This window comes from Macaca nemestrina, chromosome 7 (genome assembly GCF_043159975.1).
Source record: "Macaca nemestrina isolate mMacNem1 chromosome 7, mMacNem.hap1, whole genome shotgun sequence".
NCBI lineage: Eukaryota > Metazoa > Chordata > Mammalia > Primates > Cercopithecidae > Macaca > Macaca nemestrina.
The window spans coordinates 49534546-49558432 of NC_092131.1; the positions used below are offsets into that span (position 1 = coordinate 49534546).

The window sequence follows — 23887 nt, forward strand, 5'->3', positions numbered from 1 at the left end:
CATTTACTGATCACCACAGTGCTACACTGGGAAACAAGCTCTCTTAAATAAGAAACAGATAACATATCTTAAAAACAAATCACAAAACTATCCCATAGATCACTTTCTTTGGAATATTAAATAATCAGTCCGGGGAACACAGAGATGATAAAAGCAGCTCTTGTCAACAAGCTGTTAAGTCACATGATAAATATTTGTTAAATGCATATTCAATAAATAGTATTACATAAGGAAAGGAGCATCAGCTTTGCAATCGAGTCGATCTGGGCTGGAATTCCAGATCTCCATTTTCTAAATTGTGTGCTTTGGGAAAATTAGTCAACCTTCATGAATCTTTTCATTCTCTCTTGTAAAACAGGAATAAAACTACCTGAGCCAGGCATGATGGCACATACCTGTAGTCCTAACTACTTGGAAGTTGAGGCAGGAAGATTGCCTGAGCCCAGGAGGTTGAGGATGCAATGAACTACAATCATACCCCTGCACTCCAGCCTGGGTGACAGTGAGACTCTGCCTCTATAAAACAAACAAACAAAACTACCTGCATGGCATGGTATTGTGATGAATAAATGAAATAATGACATAGAACGCACCTAGCAAATCTCTGGTAAATGTATTCCCCTGTTTTTTGTTTTGTTTTGGTTTTGAGACAGCGTCTCACTCTGTCATCCAAGCTGGAGTGCAGTGGTGTGATCTCAGCTCACTGCAACTTCCGTCTCCTAGGCTTAAGCAGTTCTCATGTCTCAGCTTCCCAAGTAGCTGGGACCACAGGCATGTGCCACCACGTCCTGCTAATTTTTGTATTTTTAAGTAGAGATGGGGTTTCGCCATGTTGGCCAGGCTGGTCTTGAACTCCTGACCTCAAGTGATCCACCTGCCTCAGTCTCTCAAAGTGTTGAGATTATAGATGTGAGCCACTGTGCCCAGCCAAAAACTATTAAGATTATGATTATGTTCAAGGCAGAAAAGAGCTAGGGAAAGAGAGTGGGTTAAAATGAATAAGACGTTTTCAATTGGAGGTTCAGTAAGGACTCAAAATGATGGAGCTGAATGTGAAGAATAAGTAATTTGTAGGCATATAAAAGTGGGGAGAGAAGGAAACTCTGGGTGGAAAGAAGATAATGCAGAAAGGCATTGAAGCTTAGAAGCGTAGAGTGTGAAGGGCCCTCAATTAATATGTACTGAGTTAAACTGGGTTGATTACACATTATATTGGATGTGCCAGTGAAAAACACAAGTTTTTGAGCTGACAGTTCTTCCCTTTCTGACATCTAAACAAGAAAATTTTAAACAAGAGTATTTCCACTGTAGATTTATTAGCACATACAATTTTTCTTTGTTTCTAGTTAGTAACTATTAATTATACAACATAAATGTTTCAGACTTCTAGTCTAAATGGAATGTATTTTTAAATAAACACCTAAAAATCCAATTTACATTGTATTGAAGATATAATGTATTATAAAATATGTCAAACTATCTCCTCCTAAAGTGTTAACATAAGAAAAAGATGTAAGAGTAAATAAATGTAATACAGTGTCACATTTACACACCTTTTAACAACAAAACCTTTTATACCTTCCCAAGTGATAAGCTTTTAGTACAAGCTAATAAAGAAAATTCATAATAAGCAAAGGAAGTGTCATAAACTCAGTAATATGTACATCATTTTATTGAAGTATAATTTATAACCAGTAAGACTAACCATTGAAAAATTCATAGTTATATAGACACTACCCCAATCAAGATATATAATATTGCCATCAAAATGGAAAAAAGTTCCCTCTTGCCATTTGTTGTCAAACTCTTCTTCGAGGCAACCTGTTCTCCATATCTATAGTTTTGCCTTTTCCAACAAATTTTGCCTTTTCCATATAAATGGAATCATACAGTATGTAGCCTTTTGAGTTTAACTTCTTTCACTACATTTAATGCAATTGAGATTCATCTGTGCTGTTGTGTGTGTATCAGTAGTTCATGTCTTTTCATTGCTGAGTACTATTCCATTGTATGAATGTATCACACAGATTGTCCATTTACTTGTTGAAGGATATTTTGGTTGATTCCAGTTTGGGGTAATTATAAAGGAAACTGCTAAAAAAAATTTGAATATAGGTTTTGTGTGAAAATAAGTTTTCATTGTTCTTGAGTGAATACATAGGCAATGGACTGCTGAGTCATATGGTAAATTTATGTTTAATTTTATAAGAAACTGTCAGTTTTCCAAGGTGCATGTTGCATTCTTCATTCCCACCAGCAATGTATCAGAATTAGAATTGATCTATATCCTCATCAACACATGGTAGTATCAGTTTCTTTGCTTTTAGTCAACCTAATGGGTATTCAGCAGTATTTAATTTTTAATTTGCATCTTCCCAATTACTAACGATGTTGAACAATTTTCCATGTGCTTATTTGCCATACAAATATCTTTTTTTGGTGAAGTATCTGTTCAAATCTTTTATCCATTTTAAAAATTGGGTTGTTTGTTTTCCTAGTGTTGAGTTTTGTAAGGTTTAAAAATATATTCTGGACGTAACTACTTCATCAGAAAGCAAATTTGCAAATATTTTCTTCCAGTCTGTGATTTGTCCTTTTTCATTCTCTTAACACTGTCTTTTGAAGAACAGAAACTTTTATTTTGATTAAGTCCAGTCATCAATAGTTTCTGCAATATCTTAGAAATCTCTGCCCAACCAAAGGTCACAAAGAAAAATTTTCTCCTATATTTTCTTCTAGAAGTTTTGTAGTTTTAGGCTTTACATTTAGATCTATGATCCATTTTTTAGCTCATTTTTGTATGTTTGTGAAATGCAGATTGAGGTTCATTCTTTTGTAAATAGATGAGCTCTGTCCAAATACCATTTGTTGAAAAGATTATCCTTTCTCCATTGAATTGTCTTTCCCATTGGTAAAAATCAATTGATCAACTGATAATAAATGTGTGGACTTTTTTTTGAATTCTCTATTCTATCCCATTGATATTTATGCCAGTACCCCACTGTCTTGATTACTGTAGCTTTATAATAAGTCTTAGAGTTATATAGTATAATCTTCCAACTTTATTTCTCTTTTTAAAAGTTATTTTGGCTATTCTAGGTCCTCTGCATTTTCTTATGAGCTTTAGATTTAGCTTGTCAACTTCTACCCAAAAATCCCTGAGGGAATGTTTTTGAGATTGCACTGAATCTATACATCAATTTAGAGGGAACTGACATTTTAAATTCTGCCTTGTCCCTTTGGCAAATTTTGTGCAGGACAGTTTCCAACCACTCTCCCAACAATAAGAAACTTCTAATAGTGCTGATAAAAGATTGTGGGACAAGACTATTTCCTTCTTCTCCGCCAGGAGTGGATTCTTTTTTTCCTGTACCCCTCCCCCAGCCACAATAGGTTTTCACCTATACCCTAGAAATAACAGATGTGTTGGCCCTTCCTCAATGGCTTAAGGCTTTTGTTCTTAAAGGAGAAGGGTCAAAGTGGGCATCCTGCCTTTCTGGCAGTGACAGTCACTTCCTTCATTCGGGCCTGCACCAGTGAGGGAGACTCTCTGCCTGTCCCCACAATCTTTCTCTAGAGGTCTGTGCAGAAGATGCCTACAAGTGGGTGTGAACTCCACTTGTATCTGTGACTACCAATGGTTCTATACTTGGCCTTTAGCAACCCACTACAAAGTTTAACCAAATACTTCTTATCTGCTTGATTGGTGCCTGGTGTCTCTTTCTGTGACTGTGCTCTGTCACAAGTGAGACAGTGCTTGTGTCTCATCTCTTTTTGGAGGAGTCTGTCTTTCCTTGGACTTTAGGCTACTTAGTTGCTCTGCATCAGAAGCTCTCTGATAGGTTCAAGAAATGTTAATGATTTTGAAGTTTATCTGACATTTTATTATAGTTAGGGTGAAAGTGACACTCTTTCCAATTTCCTCATCCTAAGTGGAAACAAAACTACCAAATTCAGCAACATTTCAAAGTGAATTTATTTTTTGTTAATCAATAGCATGGATTTGTGGAAAACACATTTATTCAGACAATGCTTGTTACACATCTGGATTCACATATTTTTGGCACATTTATTAGTCTGTGCCCCAACCCCTCCCTATCAGAGATCTACACAAATAGTTTTGAAATCCCTATCATATCTTAAGATTTTTAAAAATCAACGTAAAACTCTTTTAACTATGGTTTTGAAATTACTAAGGTCAACTATAGTTCTGATCGCTATTGTAATTTAGCTAAATTTCAAATACAAAGGCAAAAAATGCACCATTCTATTAAAAAAGAAAAATTATTTGCACACGTGGTCAAAAATAGCTTCTAAGAATATATAAGTTTGAATTTTCTACTATTTACACATTTAAAGTCATCATCACAGTTATATGAGTATAAAAGGTGCTAAATTGGCTCGAATTTAACTCAGGACACATTGCCAGAAAGAAACATTTGTGATTCTGTGTTTCCCACAAAAATGTAAACTGATTTTGACAAATAACAGCAATTACACCTATTACTTTTAGCACTTTGATACTTATTTTCTGAGTAACATGTGTAATCTACAAATAAGAAAAACTGAAAACTGCTGTGATTTTTTTCAAGCAAATTTGACAATCCAACCTATGGCAGCATTTTATCATAAAACATATGACTTTTTTTTCCCCCCACTGACTGGTAGTAGTATATAGTATGTCTGACTTTGTAATGATAATGTATTATGATGGTCTTAAAATTTAAAGAGAAAAAAAGAAGGAAAATAATTTTTAAAGTATACTATTTTAATATATTACTTCATAGAATTTAATTATTCCTGGGCTCATCACAAATAAATTGACTTATAACTAGCCTCTCATTTGTACTGATGAAAGTTAACTTGTATAGCAAAAGATGAGTAGAAATTAACTTGCTGGCCGGGCGCGGTGGCTCAAGCCTGTAATCCCAGCACTTTGGGAGGCCGAGACGGGCGGATCACAAGGTCAGGAGATCGAGACCATCCTGGCTAACATGGTGAAACCCCGTCTCTACTAAAAATACAAAAAACTAGCCGGGCGAGGTGGCGGGCGCCTGTAGTCCCAGCTACTCCGGAGGCTGAGGCAGGAGAATGGCGTGAACCCGGGAGGTGGAGCTTGCAGTGAGCTGAGACCCGGCCACTGCACTCCAGCCTGGGCGACAGAGCGAGACTCCGTCTCAAAAAAAAAAAAAAAAAAAAAAGAAATTAACTTGCACAGGAAAGGGGGAAAAATAGAAATGACTATTCAAATACTTTTTTAAAAAAGCACTTTCACTGCAAAACTGTTAGATACATTAATCAGTACATAGAATCAGATAAGTGGTATCATGTGGTCAAAGATAGAACCAATAAATTCAATACCAAATAAAAAGCTTTTACTTGTAAAGGCTTCAAAGATATCGTTTGTCAGAACAATGAATTCCTCTCTTTTATATTAAAATCTGAGAGTAATAGTCAAGGGAGAAAAAAACTAAGTACTTTACTAAGTTCCTAGCAATACGGTGCTGGAATCTGTGTCCTACCATTCTTCAGTTAATTTTTAATGGATGATCATTAAAACAGCTGCTACTGCTTCTTTCTTTGTAGACATATATTAAACTACACATTTCAAGTGAAATACATGATACTTCCCCCTGAAATAGCCAAAATTTGGGGTTCTAGTATTCTTGGAAGCATTTATCTGCTAGAAAAGATGTGGTTTTAATTCCCTTGTGATAAGGTGAATTTCCTTCATTATCTTCAAGGTTTCTATGTATGAGAGGATTGAATTCCTTCAAGGTCACCCAAAGTCCTGAGAGCTCCAGAGAATTATTTTGGCACTCTGACTTCTATTTTCTGGAACATCTGGCAATGTCTCAGAGTTTCATCAGAGAAAAAAAAATAAAACCCGCAAAATCTATGGGAAAAAATGTCATAACTGACTATATTTGCCAAGTCAATCATATTCATTCAAGAAATTTTCAGTATAAAGATATGTATCATTATAGAGTGAAAGACTTGGCCTGTATTTAAAATGCTCTCTTTATAGCCCACTGCTATTTATTTGTCTTAGTCAAGGCTGGTAGAGGTCTGCTCTCCTAACTTTTGTACTAGATGTAAAATGCAATGCAAAACATTTCAAATGTATTAAATCCAACTGTTGTAAACCCTTTCCACATAAAACTTCCTTCCACCAGCTAACATTTTACCAGAGATATTTTCCTATCAGCTGAGAAAAATAATTATTTCATTACATATAACATCCCCAAGAAAATGAAATTCATTTATAATGTCAAAAATGATTAATTTTTAAAAACATTAAAGAAACTATCATTGACTGTGAAGGATAGTTCATAAATGAAGACTCAGTTGAAGAACAAGAAGTAAATTCTGACATTACCTGAGAAACATTTATCTTTCCATATCGATATACTATCATGATTAATTTTTAAATCACCATAAGAAGAGTTTTATAGGCAATTTTCCACAGTACATTAATATTAACATACTATGATGAGGTTAAAAAAAAAAGGGTCAGGAGGACAAAGTTCTGAAAACTTGGAGCAAGAGGGGAATAGACAACAAATGGAAGACTGAAAACCTAAACCTTAAGTGGCATAATCTTACTATCTTGAGCATATCCTCATTTAGGTCCTTCCCAAAACAACAAATGCATAGTTACATTTGCAATTATACTGGCATTCAATAATATGCATTTGCTCAATTAAGTATTATTTGAAAATTAAACAAAAATCACAGTTATAAAAGCAAAAAAGAAAAATTCTACTTCTCAAACTATTCCTAATACTTCTTCCAGGATTGTGGCAGAAACTTTTTAAACAGAAGATATCTTAATTTCTACTGTAAAATTTCAGATTTTAGGTTATATAAAATGTAAATAACTAAGAAGCAAGATGGCAAACAAAGCACGAGGCCAACAGCCTTGCAGAAACATAGAGACAATATCAAAATGCTTATATGCTGGAATGAAAGGTAACCACACAAGTTTGATAAACAACAGTTAAGGTCATCCATATCAATAGTATGTAACATGAGAGGCAATTGTTTTTAAGTTACACGTGGTCAACAACACCATGCACTAAATAATGTGCTTTACAAAGCATATTAACAGCCATAATTCCTGTCTTTAACATATTATAATTTCAAATAGACCTATGTACAGATAAAAAGACCTTGGTATTCAATTGAACAAGAACTAAAAGGTAAGGGTAAAGGAAAGACACCAGCTAAGAGTTTTAAAAATCTACTAGAAATAGTGTTTACTGGTAAAAATAACAAACAAATTTACAGTCAAATACAATACCGATTCTTCATCTAAATGGACTAAATGAGAGAAAACTAAAGAAAACAAAAACCTAGAGAGCAGTGGGATGTATACAAAAGTAAAGAATTCTCATATTTGTTCAATATCCAGACAAGTATCAAACTATTATATTACTACATAAAAACAAGTCTTACCTTGTTGCTGTGATGGTGCAATATCAGATTTATTTGTAAAATGTAGGTAACTTTGTGATGGTTTGTGTTCGACTTGCTTAACATCCTGATTTCGCTTTTGTTGGTACTAAATAATTTAAGATATGAAGTCATAATATTTTTTAGTTACTTAAAAAAACTGAGAAGTCAAATTATTCAAGTGTTTATAAAATTTTAATAATATGCTTGCTGTCTAGTTGCTTTTTATTGCCATTTATGTATTAGCACTTCTACCGATAAATAGGTGATGAGGTACATATCACAAAAGAAAAGATGTTGCAAAAAAAAACTTTAAAAAGATTAGGATCATATATACAGATTTCAAATATTCAAGTCATTTCTATTTTTATTAGAAAATTCAGAGCTACTTATGAATCAAACTACTTTATATACATATAATGGATTTAGACAGGATAAGAACTTAATTTGGCAGCAAACTCTTCCATATAACCACTTTTTGCATAAAATGAAAATCTGCATAATGCACTGCAATTTTCGAAGAGCTTTTATATATAGTAACATCATTTAATTCTCAGAAGTGTGAGTAGGTATTGTTATGTTCCATTTGCCATTCAAGAAACATACGCTCCATCATAAGCACTATCATGTCTCTCCCTTACCTATAACATAATCAAATTTGAAATTTACATTAGTCACAAATCTCTTCATAATCACACATCACAAATTGTGTGATTTTCTTTCTTCTCTTTCCTGTTTTATGAGCTTAATTATAAAGAGCCCCTGAAAACAGCTATTACAGGAGCCCCTGAAAACAGCTTTAACAGGAACTTAAAAGGAAATCCCTGAACCCTTGTCAATAAATACAACCATAGAAGAATCTGAAACATCTGTCCACATGGACACAATGTAATCACCGGACCTTTGACAAGCATCCTCTTTATCTAGGGGTAAAAATGAGTAGCTCTAAGCTGCAGTAATAATAACTAGTCTTAACTCTGGTCTTACAAGTTTAGAGCTGTTAGTCATGTATGTTTCTGCCTCGAAGGAAATATTATCTTGGTGTGTATTTCTAAGATGGGTACTAGGACTACCTCTGGCTCTGGCTGCTGAGACTTTGAACGTTTCTAGTGGTTTCCTTGCTTACTCACAGTGAATAAGAGCTATGAACACAGGAGCTAACCTGCCTGTGTTCAAATCTGGGTAAGGCATTTTCTAGCTTTGACCTTGGGCAAGTTATTTAACTGCTTAATACCTCAATTTCCTCATTCATGAAATAGGGATAATAATAACTACCTCATTAGGCTGTTATAAGGATTAAATGAGTTAAAATACATAAAAAACTTAGAACAGCATTTAGCACTATAAATGTGTGCCATTATTACTAACCATACGTCCCTGTCAGCTAAAGAAATCTAACAAAGGAATTTTTTGAGGCCCATTCTTCTGGAAACACTTTATAGTTTTATTCTAAAACAAGCCATCAATTAAAAGTAAACTTTTATTTTGAAAGTTTTATTGAGATATACATAACAGACAATAAACTGCACATAACTACAGTGTCCAATTTGCTGTTTTGACCTACCTATAAACCCATGAAACTATCACCACAATCAAGATAATACAATAAACATATCCATCAATCTCAAAAGTTTTCTCACACCCTTTTATCTTCTCCCTCTTGCCCTTCCCACCTCTACCTCCTACTGTCCCCAAAAAAGAACTGAAATGTTTTCTATTACTATAAATTAGTTTGCATTCTCTAAAATTTTATATAAATAAAATCAGAGTGATTTTTTTTGTTTGTTTTTGGTATGGCTTCTTTACTGAACATAACTTTTGTAAGAACCATCCATGTTATTGTTTGTATTCATAGTTCATGCCTTTTGATTGCTAATATTCCACTGTACAGCATACACCACAATTTGTCCATTTACCAGTTGATGGACAATGTGTTGTTTCTAGTTTTTGGTTACTACAAATATAAAGTTGTATGAACATTCATGTACATGTCTTTGTGTAAATATATGTTTTAGTTTCTCTTGAGAAACTAGGAGTGAAATGCGTGGTTCATATGGTGGGTGTGTATTTTTTAAGAAATGGCCAAGATCTTTTCCATAGGGGTTGGATCGTTTTACATTCCCAATCAGCAAAGTATGAGAGTTCAGTTGCTCCACATCCTTGCCGACACTTGGCGTGACAGTCTTTTAGATTTTAGATATTCTAATGGATATGTAGTGGTAGCTCATTGTGGTTTTATTTTGCATTTTCCTAATGACTAACTCTGCTGAGAATCTTTTTTTTTTTTTTCTTTGAGACAGAGTCTTGCTCTGTCACCAGGCTGGAGTGCAGTGGCGCGATCTCGGCTCACTGCAACCTCCACCTCCCGGGTTCAAGGGATTCTCCTGCTTCAGCCTCCCAAGTAGCTGGGACTACAGGTACAAGCCACCACACCCAGCTAATTTTTGTATTTTTAGTAGAGACAGGGTTTCACCATGTTGGCCAGGATGGTCTCGATCTCTTTACCTCATGATCCACCTTCCTCGGCCTCCCAAAGTGCTGGGCTTACAGGCGTGAGCCACCATGCCCAGCTGAGAATCTTTTTATGTGCTTATTTGCCATTCATATATCTGGGTAAAGTACTGGTCCAAATCTATTGTTCATTTTAAACTGGATTGTTTGTTCTCTTAATACTGAGTTATGCAAGCTCCTTATATATTCTGAACACAAGTCTTTGATCAGATAAGAGATTTGTAAATATTTTCTCCCAGTCAGTGGCTTGCCTTTTAATTCTCTTAACTATGTTTTGAAGAACAGAAGTTCTTATTTTTGATAAGATCAATTTAAAAAATTATTATTCACAGATAGTACCTTTGGTATCATATCCCAGAAATGTTTGCCTAATCATGGTCACAAAAAATTTTTTCATACTGAAGTTATTAACATACTTTTTCATTATTAACTAATTTTTCCTAATCATTGCTTGGTCACAGGTTGGTAATACTGAACCCCACATAATCATGTGTTCCACAATCTTTATCTTACATATTTTTTGGTTTCATCCTTAACATATGTACTGCTGCACAATACCATGAATACTTATTCATAAATTACTTCAAAATGAGTAATAAATTGCCAATACACAAATAAAAAACTATTTAATATTGAACTTTTTTAGATTAACATCTTGGTGAGTAACCTATTTTTTCAGTACATGAGATTGCATGGGCCATTGGCTTCACTCAGTATTAAATTTCTTATGCAATACATTTCTTATGAAACACTTTTTACAAATTTCAATGTAATAAACACTTATCGAGCACTTACTATGTGCAAATTACTAAGCTAGGTAGTGTATGCAGATACAGAGATGTAAATTAAATAGCTACCTTACTTTTATATATATTATTTTTATGTTTTATTTATTTATTCACTTTTTTGAGACAAGAGTCTCACTCTGTCACCCAGCTGGAGTACAGTACAGTGGTGTAATCTGCTCTCACTGCAACCTCTGCCTCTCAGGCACAAGCAATCTGCTGCCCACATCAGCCTCCCAAGTAGCTGGAACTACAGGAGCCTAGCTAATTTTTGTATTTTTTGTAGAGATGGCGTTTTGCCACATTGCCCAGGCTGGTCTCAAACTCCTGGACTCAAGTGATCCGTTGTCTCGGCCTCCTAGAGTTTCTGGGATTACAGGTGTGAGCCATTGCACCTGGCCGTTACTTTTATTCTTTAATTTAAAGATAGGGAATTAAGGCTTAAAAGGGGCTAATATGTTCAAGGGCACAGCTTAGGTGAACTAAGATTTATATTCAGGCTTGAGTTAGGAAATAAAGGAGGCATGATTTGAAGCTATCTGACTTCAGAGGCTTGGCTCTTGACGGGGTACCATGCTAAGGCAATATTGTTTCAATTCTCATTTTAAGTAAAATATAAGTGCTACTAATTTGGTACCTGGGAAAAATCTTCAGCGGCTACTGGTAAATTAACATCATTTTCTTGTAATGTCAGAAGTGTTGTGGGAAGAACAAGGTTAGAATTTGGCTCCAACTCCAATTCTCCCAAACTCATTGGACCATGACTAGCACATGAATCTTCATAAATACTACCTATTATCAAAAATGTAAACAAAAAGTTAAAATAAATTGTTAAATTTATCTTCAAAAATGAACAAGTAGTTGACTAAAACTACCAAGATGTCTCACCTGCTGAATTAGAACTAGCAGTGTACTTCAAACAAAAACACCCGGACCAAGCCTTCACTGCAGTTAAAACCGAAACTCAGAGAGAATGCAAAAAGCACCTATGTTCAAACAAATCCATGCAATATTCTACGTAAAGTTTCAATCAACAAGTTGTCCATGCAGTTCATCTGAAGCCTCCTTCCCACATACGAACTCTTAACACTCCTGCTTACCGTTCCTATCTCTAAGAGTCAATAGAATACTTTCTATCTAAAAGGTAATCTTAAAGCAAAGGGCAATTTCCTGCCTGGAAAATGTTGGTACTGCCTAGCTCTATTCTGTGGATTTTTTTATTCAAGTGATCAAGCTCTTCTTCTTTTTTTTTTTATCTAAACGGCACCTCTGGCCGGGCGCAGTAGCTCATGCCTGTAATCCAGCACTTTGGGAAGCTGAGGCAGGTGGATCGCCTGAGGAGAGGAGTTCGAGACCAGCCTGGCCAACATAATGAAACCTGTCTCTACTAAAAATACAAAAATTAGCTAGGTGTGGTGGCATGTGCCTGTAATCTCAGCTACTCAGGAGGCTGAGGCAGGAGAATCACTTGAACCCGAGAGGTGGAGGTTGCACTGAGCTGAGATAGCATCACTGCACTCCAGTCTGGGTGACAAAGTGAGACCTCGTCTCAAAATAAATAAACAAACAAACAAATAAATAAATAAATGGCACCTCAGTCAAATCAGTAAAAAGAAGACAAGAGCAGAGATATCTATGATTCTAATAATAACATCACTCTACCTTTGTATTGCACTATATACTCCAAGCACTTTCATATACAAGTACATTATCTTATTACATTTGAACTTTACAATCATTCTGTAAGATAGACAGGTTACAATATTGTAACTGTCTCTCACAGACATTACTAAGGTTCAGAGAAGTTAACTAACTGTCCAAAATCAGAGAGCTAGTAAGAAGCACAAAGGAATTAAGTCACTGCTCTCTGTTTCACAGTCTTGCTAGATAATCTTTTAAAATATAATCAATAGAAATAGACCTGGAGTTATATGCAAATCAAGTTGTTTTAAATATATATATTTAAAATTTATATATTTATTTTATTTTATTTTATTTTTTTAAAGACAGAGTCTTACTCCTGTTGCCCAGGCTGGAGTGCAATGGCATGATCATGGCTCCCTGCATAATTGACTTCCCAGGCTCAGGTGATTCTTCCACCTCAGCGTCCCGAGTGGGTGGGACTACAGGTGTGCACTACCACACCTGGATAACTTTTTGTATTTTTAATAGAGACAGGGTTTTGCCACGTTGCCAAAGCTGGTCTGAAACCCCTGGGCTCAAGTGATCTTCCTGCCTCAGCCTCCGAAAGTGTTGGGATTACAGGCATGAGCCACTGCACTGCACCCAGCCTGAAAAAATATTTTAAAGACGCCATAGATATTTTCCATTTAAAGGCATTCTGTTGACAATTTCCTAGATATAGCAAATAATCACTCTGATTGATCTTTTATGTTAATCTAGGTTTTCAATGGGGTTTTACATAAAGCAAAATACATCTATTGAGTTCTAATTTTTTTTTTTTTTTTTGAGATGGAGACTCACTCACCCAGGCTGGAGTGCAGTAGTGCAATCTCGGCTCACTGCAACCTCCGCCTCCAGGGTTCAAGCGATTCTCCTGCCTCAGCCTCCCGAGGAGCAGAGACTACAGGCATGTGCCACCACACCCACCTAATTTTTGTATTTTTAGTAGAGACAGCGTTTCACCATATTGGCCAGGCTGGTCTTGAACTCCTGACCTCAAGTGCTCAAGTGATCTACTCGCCTTGGCCTCCTAAAGTGCTAGGATTACAGGCGTGAGCCACCATGCCCAGAGGCATTGAGGTTTGATTTTTACTATTATAGTATTAAATCTGTATAAAACAATTTATCAAAATTATTACCTGATTAATTCTCATTTAATTATCTAACATGAGATTAATTTAAGTAATGGTAATAATACCTATAATTTAAAGTAACTCATGTTCCAGGCTTTATTTGCCTCTTTATATTCTGTTATGCCTTTTTCTATTCCTATGTGACTTCTTCGACATTTTTCTAAGATAAATTAAGAGAAAAGAATTATATATAATGTTAAAAACGAAGATATTGAAAACTCTTTTGCTGATAATACGGTATATGCCCAGAAAATTCCAGAGACTCTAATGAAAACAAAAGAACTTGCCGGGCGCGGTGGCTCAAGCCTGTAATCCCAGCACTTTGGGAGGCCGAGATGGGCGGATCACGAGGTCAGGAGATCGAGACCATCCTGGCTAACACGGTGAAACCCCGTCTCTACTAAGAAATACAAAAAATAGCCGGGCGAGGTGGCAGCGCCTGTAGTCCCAGCTACTCGGGAGGCTGAGGCCGGAGAATGGCGTGAACCCGGGAGGCGGAGCTTGCAGTGAGCTGAGATCCGGCCACTGCACTCCAGCCTGGGCTACAGAGCGAGACTCCATCTCAAAAAAAAAAAAAAAAAAAAAAAAAAAGAAAACAAAAGAACTCTATTAGAACTAATACGAGAATGTAGTAATGTGACTGGATATCAGATAAATAGATAAAAATGATTAGCTTTTTTTATAGTATAGCAACATGATTAAGCCATGAAAGCACAGAAAGTATAAAAGATAGAAATATCTATATATAAATTTTTAAATTATATGGCAAAAAAAGATCAACAATGTCAGTGAACAAAATATAAATTTGGATAAAAATATTTACAATACAAATAGTAGAAAACATCTAAACTATAGAAACAGCTTTAAAAATAACAAGAAAAATTGCGAACCTCCCAGATGGGAAAAGAACTTTATAGGAGCACATACAAATGGCCAACAAACGTATGACTGAAAAGACATATAAACTCACCAGGAGTCAGAAACATATCTTCATATTTCTACTGAGGCATATAAAAAAACTATTCAACACAATTTCAGGAGGGGATGTAAGGAAAGGGCACTAATAAATTGCTGATAAAAATACATTGGTTTAAACTTTCAAGAAAGCAACTTGGCATTATTTATTTCCAAACTAAAGATATATTTGCTCATGTATAGAAGAGCTTCCCAGAAGTACATACACTGGAGTAAGGAGGAGTATATAAAACACAACAATCTGGTAGGATACGTGTGTGGATACTTACTCTAGCATTGTTTATAGTGCAGGGAAATGGTAATAAACATCCATCAATAGAGAAACAACTAAATAAATTATTGGAAATCAACACTATGAAGTTGTATGCAATCATTAAAATGAACAAATTTAAGTAATACCAGTTGACCTGGAATAATCTACAGGGTTTACTGCGTAAAACACAAAATGCAGTCAAGTGTGCAAGATATGATTTCAAGTTGTAAAATAATGGCAATCACACACACTATATATATTGTTCATGCATGTGTGCATAAAATTATATGTGTGAGGTAAAAAACAGGAGGGTTATATGCCAGAATCTTAACACGGGTTACTTGGGATAAGGCATACATGGGACAGGAAAAAAGTGGTGGTGGGAAGCACTCAAAAAGTGTGTAATAGCTTTCACATCATATACCATCCTATAATTTAACAGATATTTACTATGATCTGTGTACTACATAACCTGCTAGGTGACAGGGATATGACAGTAAACAAGATAAAGTCCATACCGTCACGTGAGATTACAAATCAGTGTGATAAGAGCAACATTAGGCAGGTGACATTAGAGAATTATACATATGACAGGTATTTAACCCAGTGATAAGGGTCAGGAAAGGATTCCATGACAACAATCATAACAGTGCTGAATTTGCTGTGTCTTCTAACAAGCAGGCTCACTGAGTGTGGGTGTCTCACCTGTATAATGCAAGTTAGACCTTTAAAAGAGGGATTTTAAAATATTATTTCAATCAAGTCAAATTTAATTTAATTTAATTAATCATAACTAGAAATCCCTAATTTTGCTTTCCTAGGATTTTATTGTAGTGGAGAGCAACCATGGCAGACTTTTAGAGAACACTAAATTTGCCTAAAATTGCCAGTCCAGCAAGAATTTTTGGTCTGGCATATCTAACAGATTTTTTTCATTTGTATGAAAGTCAAAGGCATCACACATTCAGTATGTATAAACTCCACTCCACCTCTTTCCTCCTAATTCTGTCCTTCCTCCATATTCGCTCTCTCTCAGTGACTGAGATGATCATCTATCCAATAATTCTAGCCAGAAACCTAGGTATTTCTTAGACTTTCTGCTACTTTTTTACTGCTCACACTCAAATGAATCCCTGTCCATCTCCTTAATTCTCTCTCAAATCTCCCTTTTTATATATCCTCCCTACTGAATAATATCTCATCAGGTCAATTTTAATGGTTGTCTAATCAGGTTCCTTGCATCCAGTGTTAACTCTTCCAATCTACCCATCACATTGCACCTCAGATGATCTTGCTAAATAAAAGGTAAATATGATCATATCACTCATTTATTTATAATCTTTAGCAGACTGATGAATATCACACAACATTCAGAATTGACAGAAACTTAAGACTGAACTGTTCATGGGAATAAGTATAAAGTAAGACTTACTATTTCCCATTTTGTATACAAAGCGATCCGTACTGTACTCCTTAACAGATCATCCAGGGCTTTTCATGACCTGGTTTCTGCTCCCTGCTGCAATTTCATTACATATTAAGCTCTACTACTTTGACAAAAACACCGCATTTCTGTGATTAACCCTTGTTTTTTTTGTTTGTTTGTTTTTTGGGGTTTTTTTTTTTTTGCCTTTGTTCCCTGTCTTATTGCATATTCTGCCTGAAAGGTCCCTCCTCACTCACCACATGGCAAGCATTTATTCATCTTTGAGGAGTCACTTCAAGCAAGACTTCCCTCATCTATGAAGTCTTTCCTGAATCCCTTCAACTACAATTGACCTGAACATCCATCCTATATGGACTTCTTCACAATAACTACAGTAATTTATTGCATGATTTTGCTTTCTTATCTACTATGTCTACTAGAGAAAAAACAATCATTGTGAACAGGGCCTTACCAAGTTTCATATTCCTAGCACCTAGCACATGCTCAGCACATAGCAGGCACTCAAAAATGTCTTCTGAATAAGGTAAATGAACAAACTGGAATATTCTTACAATTTGCCATCTGGCTAATTCCCTTAAGATTCAATTTCACATTGGCTCTTGCAGAAAACCTTTTCTAAGCCCTCACAAATGAGTTGAATTCCTCCTCTGCACTCCCACAGCCGTATGTTGTACTAGTCATACAATATTATAATTGTTATTTATTTCTCCCACACTAGTTAGTAAATGTCTTGAGAGCAGACATCTATCATCTTTGAATCTTGAATGCTTAATGCAGTACTTACACAGCTCTAGGTATACAGTGGGTATTCAATACAGGTTTTTTGAGTAAATAAAAAGCTGTAGTTGGTAGTATATCCCAGGGTCCACATATAATTCATTCAAATTATAGCTTACATTTTAGGGTCCCCAAGACAACTCCTCAAAGCCAATTTTGCATCATTCAGTTACTCAACCCAACCTGAGAGCCTAAGGCATGGAGACAGTGATAGAGAACTACAGGAAATAGGACATTTCCTGAAAATTAGCAGGGGTGGGGAGGGGCAAAGTAAGAAAAGATGACCCTCTGTAAGCAACGTTGATGAAAAGCAATACCAATCACTAGCATATATAGTTGATTCTCATCTATGGACCACAGTTATATTCTGTGGTCACCAGGAGAAAATCTTGAAACAAGAGGAACAAATTAGTTTTCTATAGGCAAAGTCCTTTTAGTCAACTGTTGATAGTTTCTGATTCTATGAAGTACATATAAGATAGTACTTTTCATGCTCCAAGCATTATTAAAGAGAACACCACCATGTGCCAAGCACCGTGCTTACTACTTCACATGCATTGTCAAATACATGTACCTAATAACCGTAATGAGATAGACACTATTACCTCCAAGATAGCCCCCAATGATCCCTGCCCTCTTGGTATTCACACCTTTTTAAACTCATCTCTTAAGTTGTTCCATGATTGGTCTGTGTTATCAATGGAATATGACAGAAGTGATGGCATGTCACTTTGGAGATTAGGTTATAAAAGACATTATTAGCTGGGCGCAGTGGCTCACACCTGTAATCCCAGCACTTTGGGAGGCTGTGGCAGGTGGATCACTTGAGTTCAGAAGTTTGAGACCAGCCTGGCCAACATGGCAAAACCCCATCTCTACAAAAACATACGAAAATCAGCCAGGCATGGTGGTGTGCATCTGTAGTCCCAGCTACTCAGGAGCTACTTTCTCTCAAAAGAAAAAAAAAAAAAAAAAGACATTATGGTTTCCATCTTGATTGCTTACTTTCTCTTGGGAGATGCCTGCTACCACATCATTCATGGCCCTATGGACTGTTTAACATGGTGAGGAAGTGAAGCCTCTTGCTAAGGGCACATGAGTGAGCTTGGAAAGTGGATCCTTCAACCCTAGTCAAGCCTTCAGATGACCTCAGTCCAAGCCATCATCTTGACTGCCACGTCAGGAGAGATCCTGACAACCACCCAGGTAAGCCACTACCGGATTTGTGACTTTCAGAGTTCTGTGAGATAATAAATATTTGTTGCCTTCAGCTGTTAAATGTGGGGTAATTTTGTACATAGCAATATTATCCCCACTTGACACATGAAGAAATTTGGGTTCAGGAACATTAAGTTACTTGACCAAAGATATACAGAGCTGGAATTCAAACCCATTTTGGAAACTCTCAAAGCCTAAACTCTTAGCTATTTTGCTATACTGCCTTACATATGTGCTCAGTCTTATGTTATACCATGTTACTTATTTTTTCCAATCAAACAAATACCTACAATGTATCTAACATTAAAAATTCACTGTCCTATAGGTAATCTGCTAGGGTTACCAGAAATTTAAGAAAGGACCAGAGAGGCTATCTCCTCAGGGAGTTTATTCCGTAACATTTCAACTAAGTGCCTAGTTGCTCTCAGGTACCTAGTAGTTCTTAAGTACCTAGCAGTTCAAGTGATCTGCGAGAGCCACCTAGTGTTAACTCTGTTTAATTGCATTCTGCACATTTAGCTGGACATAAATGTAAGTCACATTTCATGCTATTTGAATCCTATAAATTTTAAAGAATGTAAAACATTTAATACTCTCATTATGTGTACAAAATGAGAAATGAGGCCAATCTTTACATTTATTCACATGGGAAATTCAGTCTCGAACTTCTCCCAATTCTGAACGATACAAGGTATTCACTCAATATGAAACTAAATACTCTAACTTCAGGCTTTTCCTTTTCTGATTTCTGGCAAATCTGCATGCCTCCAGAAGTTTCTTTTCACTTAAGAGAAAGAAGCAATGGGCATTTAAAAATCAATAATAAGAATATAGCAGATCCTCATTTATTTGTAAATTACATATTTGCAAATTTATCTACTTGCTAAAATGTATTTATAATCCCCAAATCAATACTTGCAGCACCTTTGTGGTCATTTGTGGACACGTACGAGTGGTGAAAAACTTAAATTGCCTTATATGCATTTTTCCAGTTGATGCTGAACAAGGATACATTCCACCTTATTTCAGCTCTCATACTGTAAACAAGTGACCTTTTCACAGTATATGTAAAGCTGTGTTTTTCACATTTCACGTTTTTGTTTTTTTGTTCGTTTGTTTTTTGGTGATTTCACTGTTTAAAATGGCCCCTTAGCGCTGAGGTACTGTCTAGTGTTTCTTTCTTTCTTTTTTTTTTTTTTTTTTTTTTTGAGACAAAGACTCACTCTTGTTGCCCAGGCTGGAGTGCAGTGGCGCGATTTCGGCTCACGGCAACCTCTGCCCTCTGCACCTCCCGAGTTCAAGCAATTCTCCTGCCTCAGCTTCCCAAGTAGCTGAGATTACAGGGGCCTGCCACTATGCCTGGCTAATTTTTGCATTTTCAGTAGAGATGAGGTTTCACCATGTTGGCCAGGCTGGTCTTAAACTCCTGACCTCAGGTGATCCGCCCACCCTGGCCTCCCAAAGTGCTGGATTACAGGCGTAAGCCACCGCACCCGGCCTGTCTAGTGTTTCTAAGCACAAAAAGGCTCTTCTGCTATGTCTTATGGAGAAAATATATGTGTTACATAGGCCTCCTTCAGGCACAAGTTACACTGCTGGATAGTTCAATGGCTGTGAGTTCAATATTAATGAATCCAAAATATATATTAAATAAGACTTCTTTAAACAGAAACATAAATAAAACCAGGTTATATATTGATCAATTGATAAAAATGTTATGACCAGAGGCTCACAGAAACCTAATCCTGTATTTATCCTAGGAGCAATGGTTCAATATTTGTTAATATGTTTGTGGTAACCACAGAATATAACAATGGTCCATAGATGAGAGTCAACTATACATGCTAGCGATTGGTATTCTCTATTCTATCCTTATTTCTAACGTGTCACAACAGAAAGTTTATTTAAATTCTAAAATAGTCCTGAATGCACTAAGTGCTACTGAAATCCATATAGTATAAGGAATAAATGTCTACAGTATTATCTAATTTAACCTTGTCCTAAAGATCTGTTATGTCAGTTTTCATGGACTCGTTATATTTTTCTAGTACATATTAAAATAAATGCATCGGCTGGGCACGGTGGCTCACGCCTGTAATCCCAGCACTTTGGGAGGCTGAGGCGGGCAAAATACCTGAGGTCAGGAGTTTGAGACCAGCCTGGCCAACAGGGTGAAACCCTGTCTCTATGAAAATACAAAAATTAGCTGGGCATGGTGGCACATGCCTGTAATCCCAGCTACTCGGGAGGCTGAGGCAGGAGAATAGCCTGAACCCGGGAGGCAGGGGTTGCAGTGAGCTGAGATTACGCCATTGCATTCCAGCCTGGGCGACAGAGCAAGACTCCATCTCCAAAATAAATAAATAAATAAATAAATAAATAAATAAATAAATAAAATAAAATAAAATAAAATAGGCCAGGTGTGATGGCTCACACCTGTAATCCCAGCACGTTGGGAGGCCGAGACGGGCGGATCACGAGGTCAGGAGATAGAGACCATCCTGGCTAATACGGTGAAACCCCGTCTGTACTAAAAATACAAAAAATTAGCCAAGTGTGGTGGCGGGTGCCTGTAGTCCCAGCTACTCGGGAGGTTTAGGCAGAAGAATGGCGTGAATTCGGGAAGTGGAGCTTGCAGTGAGCCGAGATTGCGCCACTGCACTCCAGCCTGGGTGACAGAGTGAGACTCTGTCTCTAAATAAATAAATACATAAACAAATAAGCAAATAAAATGAAATAAAAGTATCACAGTTAAAAAGTTTTCAGTGTATGTATGTGTATTACCAAAATTAATTCACATACCACCCATTGGTTCAAGTACCAACATTGATATATGAATCACATTTGGGGAAACACTGCTATATATACTATTAAAAAAGTTATCACCAAACTTTTCAATTATTAAAATCCCTTTTAATAAAGAAATTTTGCAAGCCCCCATCTGAAAATAGGTATACTTTTCTCAACTTAGATTAGGGATACTACTATGACACATCAAGAAAAAATATTTTGGTGTATACCTGAAACTGCGTCAAACTGCCGAGATAATGGTTTAGGATCACACTGTTGATCCAAAGGCTGTACATTAGTGACAGGTGGCTGCATACAGAGAGAATGTCCCATTAAGATGTTTTCCGCTGCCGCTGTTAGCTGGGGTCTTTGTCCTTCACTAAGTTCACCCACACTGTTTTCCAAGTCCTTTAAAAAGTAGAAACAATTGTTAAAACCATTATATTAAAATCAAGTCAACACAGGAAATGTTTGCCAAATATCATGAACAATACCCTTTGACTCCCTGGAAGGTATTTTACAAACTGTCTTCTATGCCACATATACGTTACATGCAAGAAAAGTTCAAGAAGTTAGTCTAATAAGCCTAGTGATAGGCTTTGTTTTCAACATAATAATTTCATATATTTTATGAAATTAACCACTATTTTTCAAGTGCCAATTAAATACCAATAAAACATAAAATAAAAATTATATTACAATTTAAAATACTCAGTGGGGCTCATGCCTATAATCCTAACACTTTGGGAGGCCGAGGTGGGTGGATCACTTGAGCTCAGGAGTTCAAGACCAGCCTAGGCAACATGGCAAAACCCCATCTCGACAAAAAATACAAAAATTAGCTGGGCATCATAGCACACACCTGTAGTCCCAGCTACTTGGGGGGCTGAGGCAGGAGGCTAGCTTGAACCCAGGAGGCAGAGGCTGCAGTGAGTGAGATTGCACCACTGTACTCCAGCCTGGGTGACAGAGTGAGACCGTGTCAAAAAAGACAAAAAATCAAAACCACTAAATGCTGGTATGCATTACACATTGTTCATACAGCTTAAAATGGGAATAACAAAATTTCTCTCATTCTTCAAATGAATAAAAATTGCCTAAAGTTTGTTAGTGGAAACTTTACAATTAAACAACTGAGGAGAATAATATACTTTAAACAGCATAAAGGTTACCCCATATATCAATAATAAGATTTTTATAAAAGTATAGAGGCCTGGATCACACCACCCAGCACTTTGGGAGGCCGAGGTGGGCAGATCACAAGGTCAGGAGTTTGAGACCAGCCTGGCCAATATGGTGAAAACCTGCCTCTACTAAAAAAAAAAAAAAAAAAAAAAAAAAAATTAGCCGAGCGTGGTGGCAGGTACCTGTAGTTCCAGCTACCTGGGAGGCTGAGGTAGGAAAATCGCTTGAACTCGGGAGGCAGAGGCTGCAGTGAGCCAAGATCAAGCCACTGCACTCCAGCCTGGGCGACAGAGTGACGCTCTGTCTCAAAAAAAAAAAAAAGTATAGAGATTATAGAAGACTACTTTAGTCATATTTAATAATGCTCTTTTCCCTTGGAAAAATAAAAAATACAAAAAGCACAGAATTGTTGGCCGGGCATGGTGGGTCACGCCTGTAATCTTAGCACTTTGGGAGGCCAAGGCGAGCGGATCACCTGAGGTCAGGAGTTCCAGACAAGCCTGACCAATATGGCAAAAACCCGTCTCTACTAAAAATACAAAATTAGCAGGCGTGGTAGTGCATGCCTGTAATCCCAGCTACTCGAGAGGCTGAAACAGGAGAATCGCTTGAACCCAGGAGGCGGAGGTTGCAGTGAGCCGAGATCCCGCCATTGCACTCCAGCCTGGGCAACAAGAGTGAAACTCTGTCTCAAAAACAAAACAAAACAAAACAAAACAAAATTGTTTTAAATGAAATCTATGAAATAAATGAATAACTGAAAAAATATAAGACTCCTATTTTCTTTCTGTATTAAAAAATTATATATCCTAATCACTAGTACATTTTATGACTTGAGATACTCTAATTAATGAATTTACTAATTAAGAACTGAAGAAAAATTCCAATATCTGAAAGCTCCCATGTTTCTCATTTAAAAGGGGTTTAATTTCAGCCAACAAGTGTTTTTATTTTACTAGAATATATGAAGAAATCACTGCTGAAACATCTTTGATGATTCCATTGACTATAAAATAAAAGCTAAACTTCTTAGCTCAACATTCAAGACTCTCTTTAATTTGTCTTCATTCTCCTATGTACATCTCTCTCTCTCCTTATTCTCTTAGCCTGACTCTTCTTTAGGAATACTGATTGCCTCAACATCCTTTAAATTAAAAAATACTGTTTCATAATTAATATGAAATCCCTTGGAGACTCTTGGGCAGTGTTTAGAATGATGGCAATTATATTTTCTCCAGAAATTGAGAAATATTTCACAATGCATATACTACTCTGACAATCTACAGTAACTTCTCTGTTGTGAATCTGTTTTCTAGGATACTTGTAACTGCTGAACTATTTAACACCTTAAGAATACTCTATGACCCTACTGAAGATTTATCTTGCCTATTTACAAAATGCCCTCATACTCACAAGTATCTCTGAGTTTTGGATTATACTCAGTGCTTAAACTCATGTCAATTTAAGTCAGGCTGCCTATAATACAGAGTAATATACCTAGCCCATCTACATATATGTACAAATTACAGTTTGCCATCAGCCAGCTCTCACTGACCTAATGCCCCTCTGAGCAAGAAGTTTCAAGCACAAAGAAAAGCCATTATTTTCTTAGCAAAACAATATTTTAACTTACAATGTATCACTACTACTAGTTCTTATTACAAACAAATGTAAT

The 23887-nt window shown here is 36.3% G+C and overlaps 1 protein-coding gene across 15 annotated transcripts in view; it reads right to left on the reverse strand.

The window, feature by feature from the left end:
* Positions 1 to 23887, reverse strand: part of LOC105473617 (KIAA0586 ortholog) — a 123548-nt gene that overhangs the window by 27399 nt on the left and 72262 nt on the right. For 10 of the 15 annotated variants that reach the window (XM_011727479.2, XM_071100102.1, XM_071100104.1 and 7 more), the window contains 3 exons: positions 21258 to 21435; positions 11389 to 11543; positions 7459 to 7564 (listed from right to left, as the gene is read on the reverse strand). In XM_011727479.2, coding sequence (XP_011725781.2) covers positions 7459 to 7564; positions 11389 to 11543; positions 21258 to 21435 — 439 coding nt within the window. The remainder of the gene's footprint in view (positions 1 to 7458; positions 7565 to 11388; positions 11544 to 21257; positions 21436 to 23887) is intronic. The other 5 variants (XR_982355.2, XR_011625835.1, XR_011625836.1 and 2 more) reach the window with 2 other exon arrangements.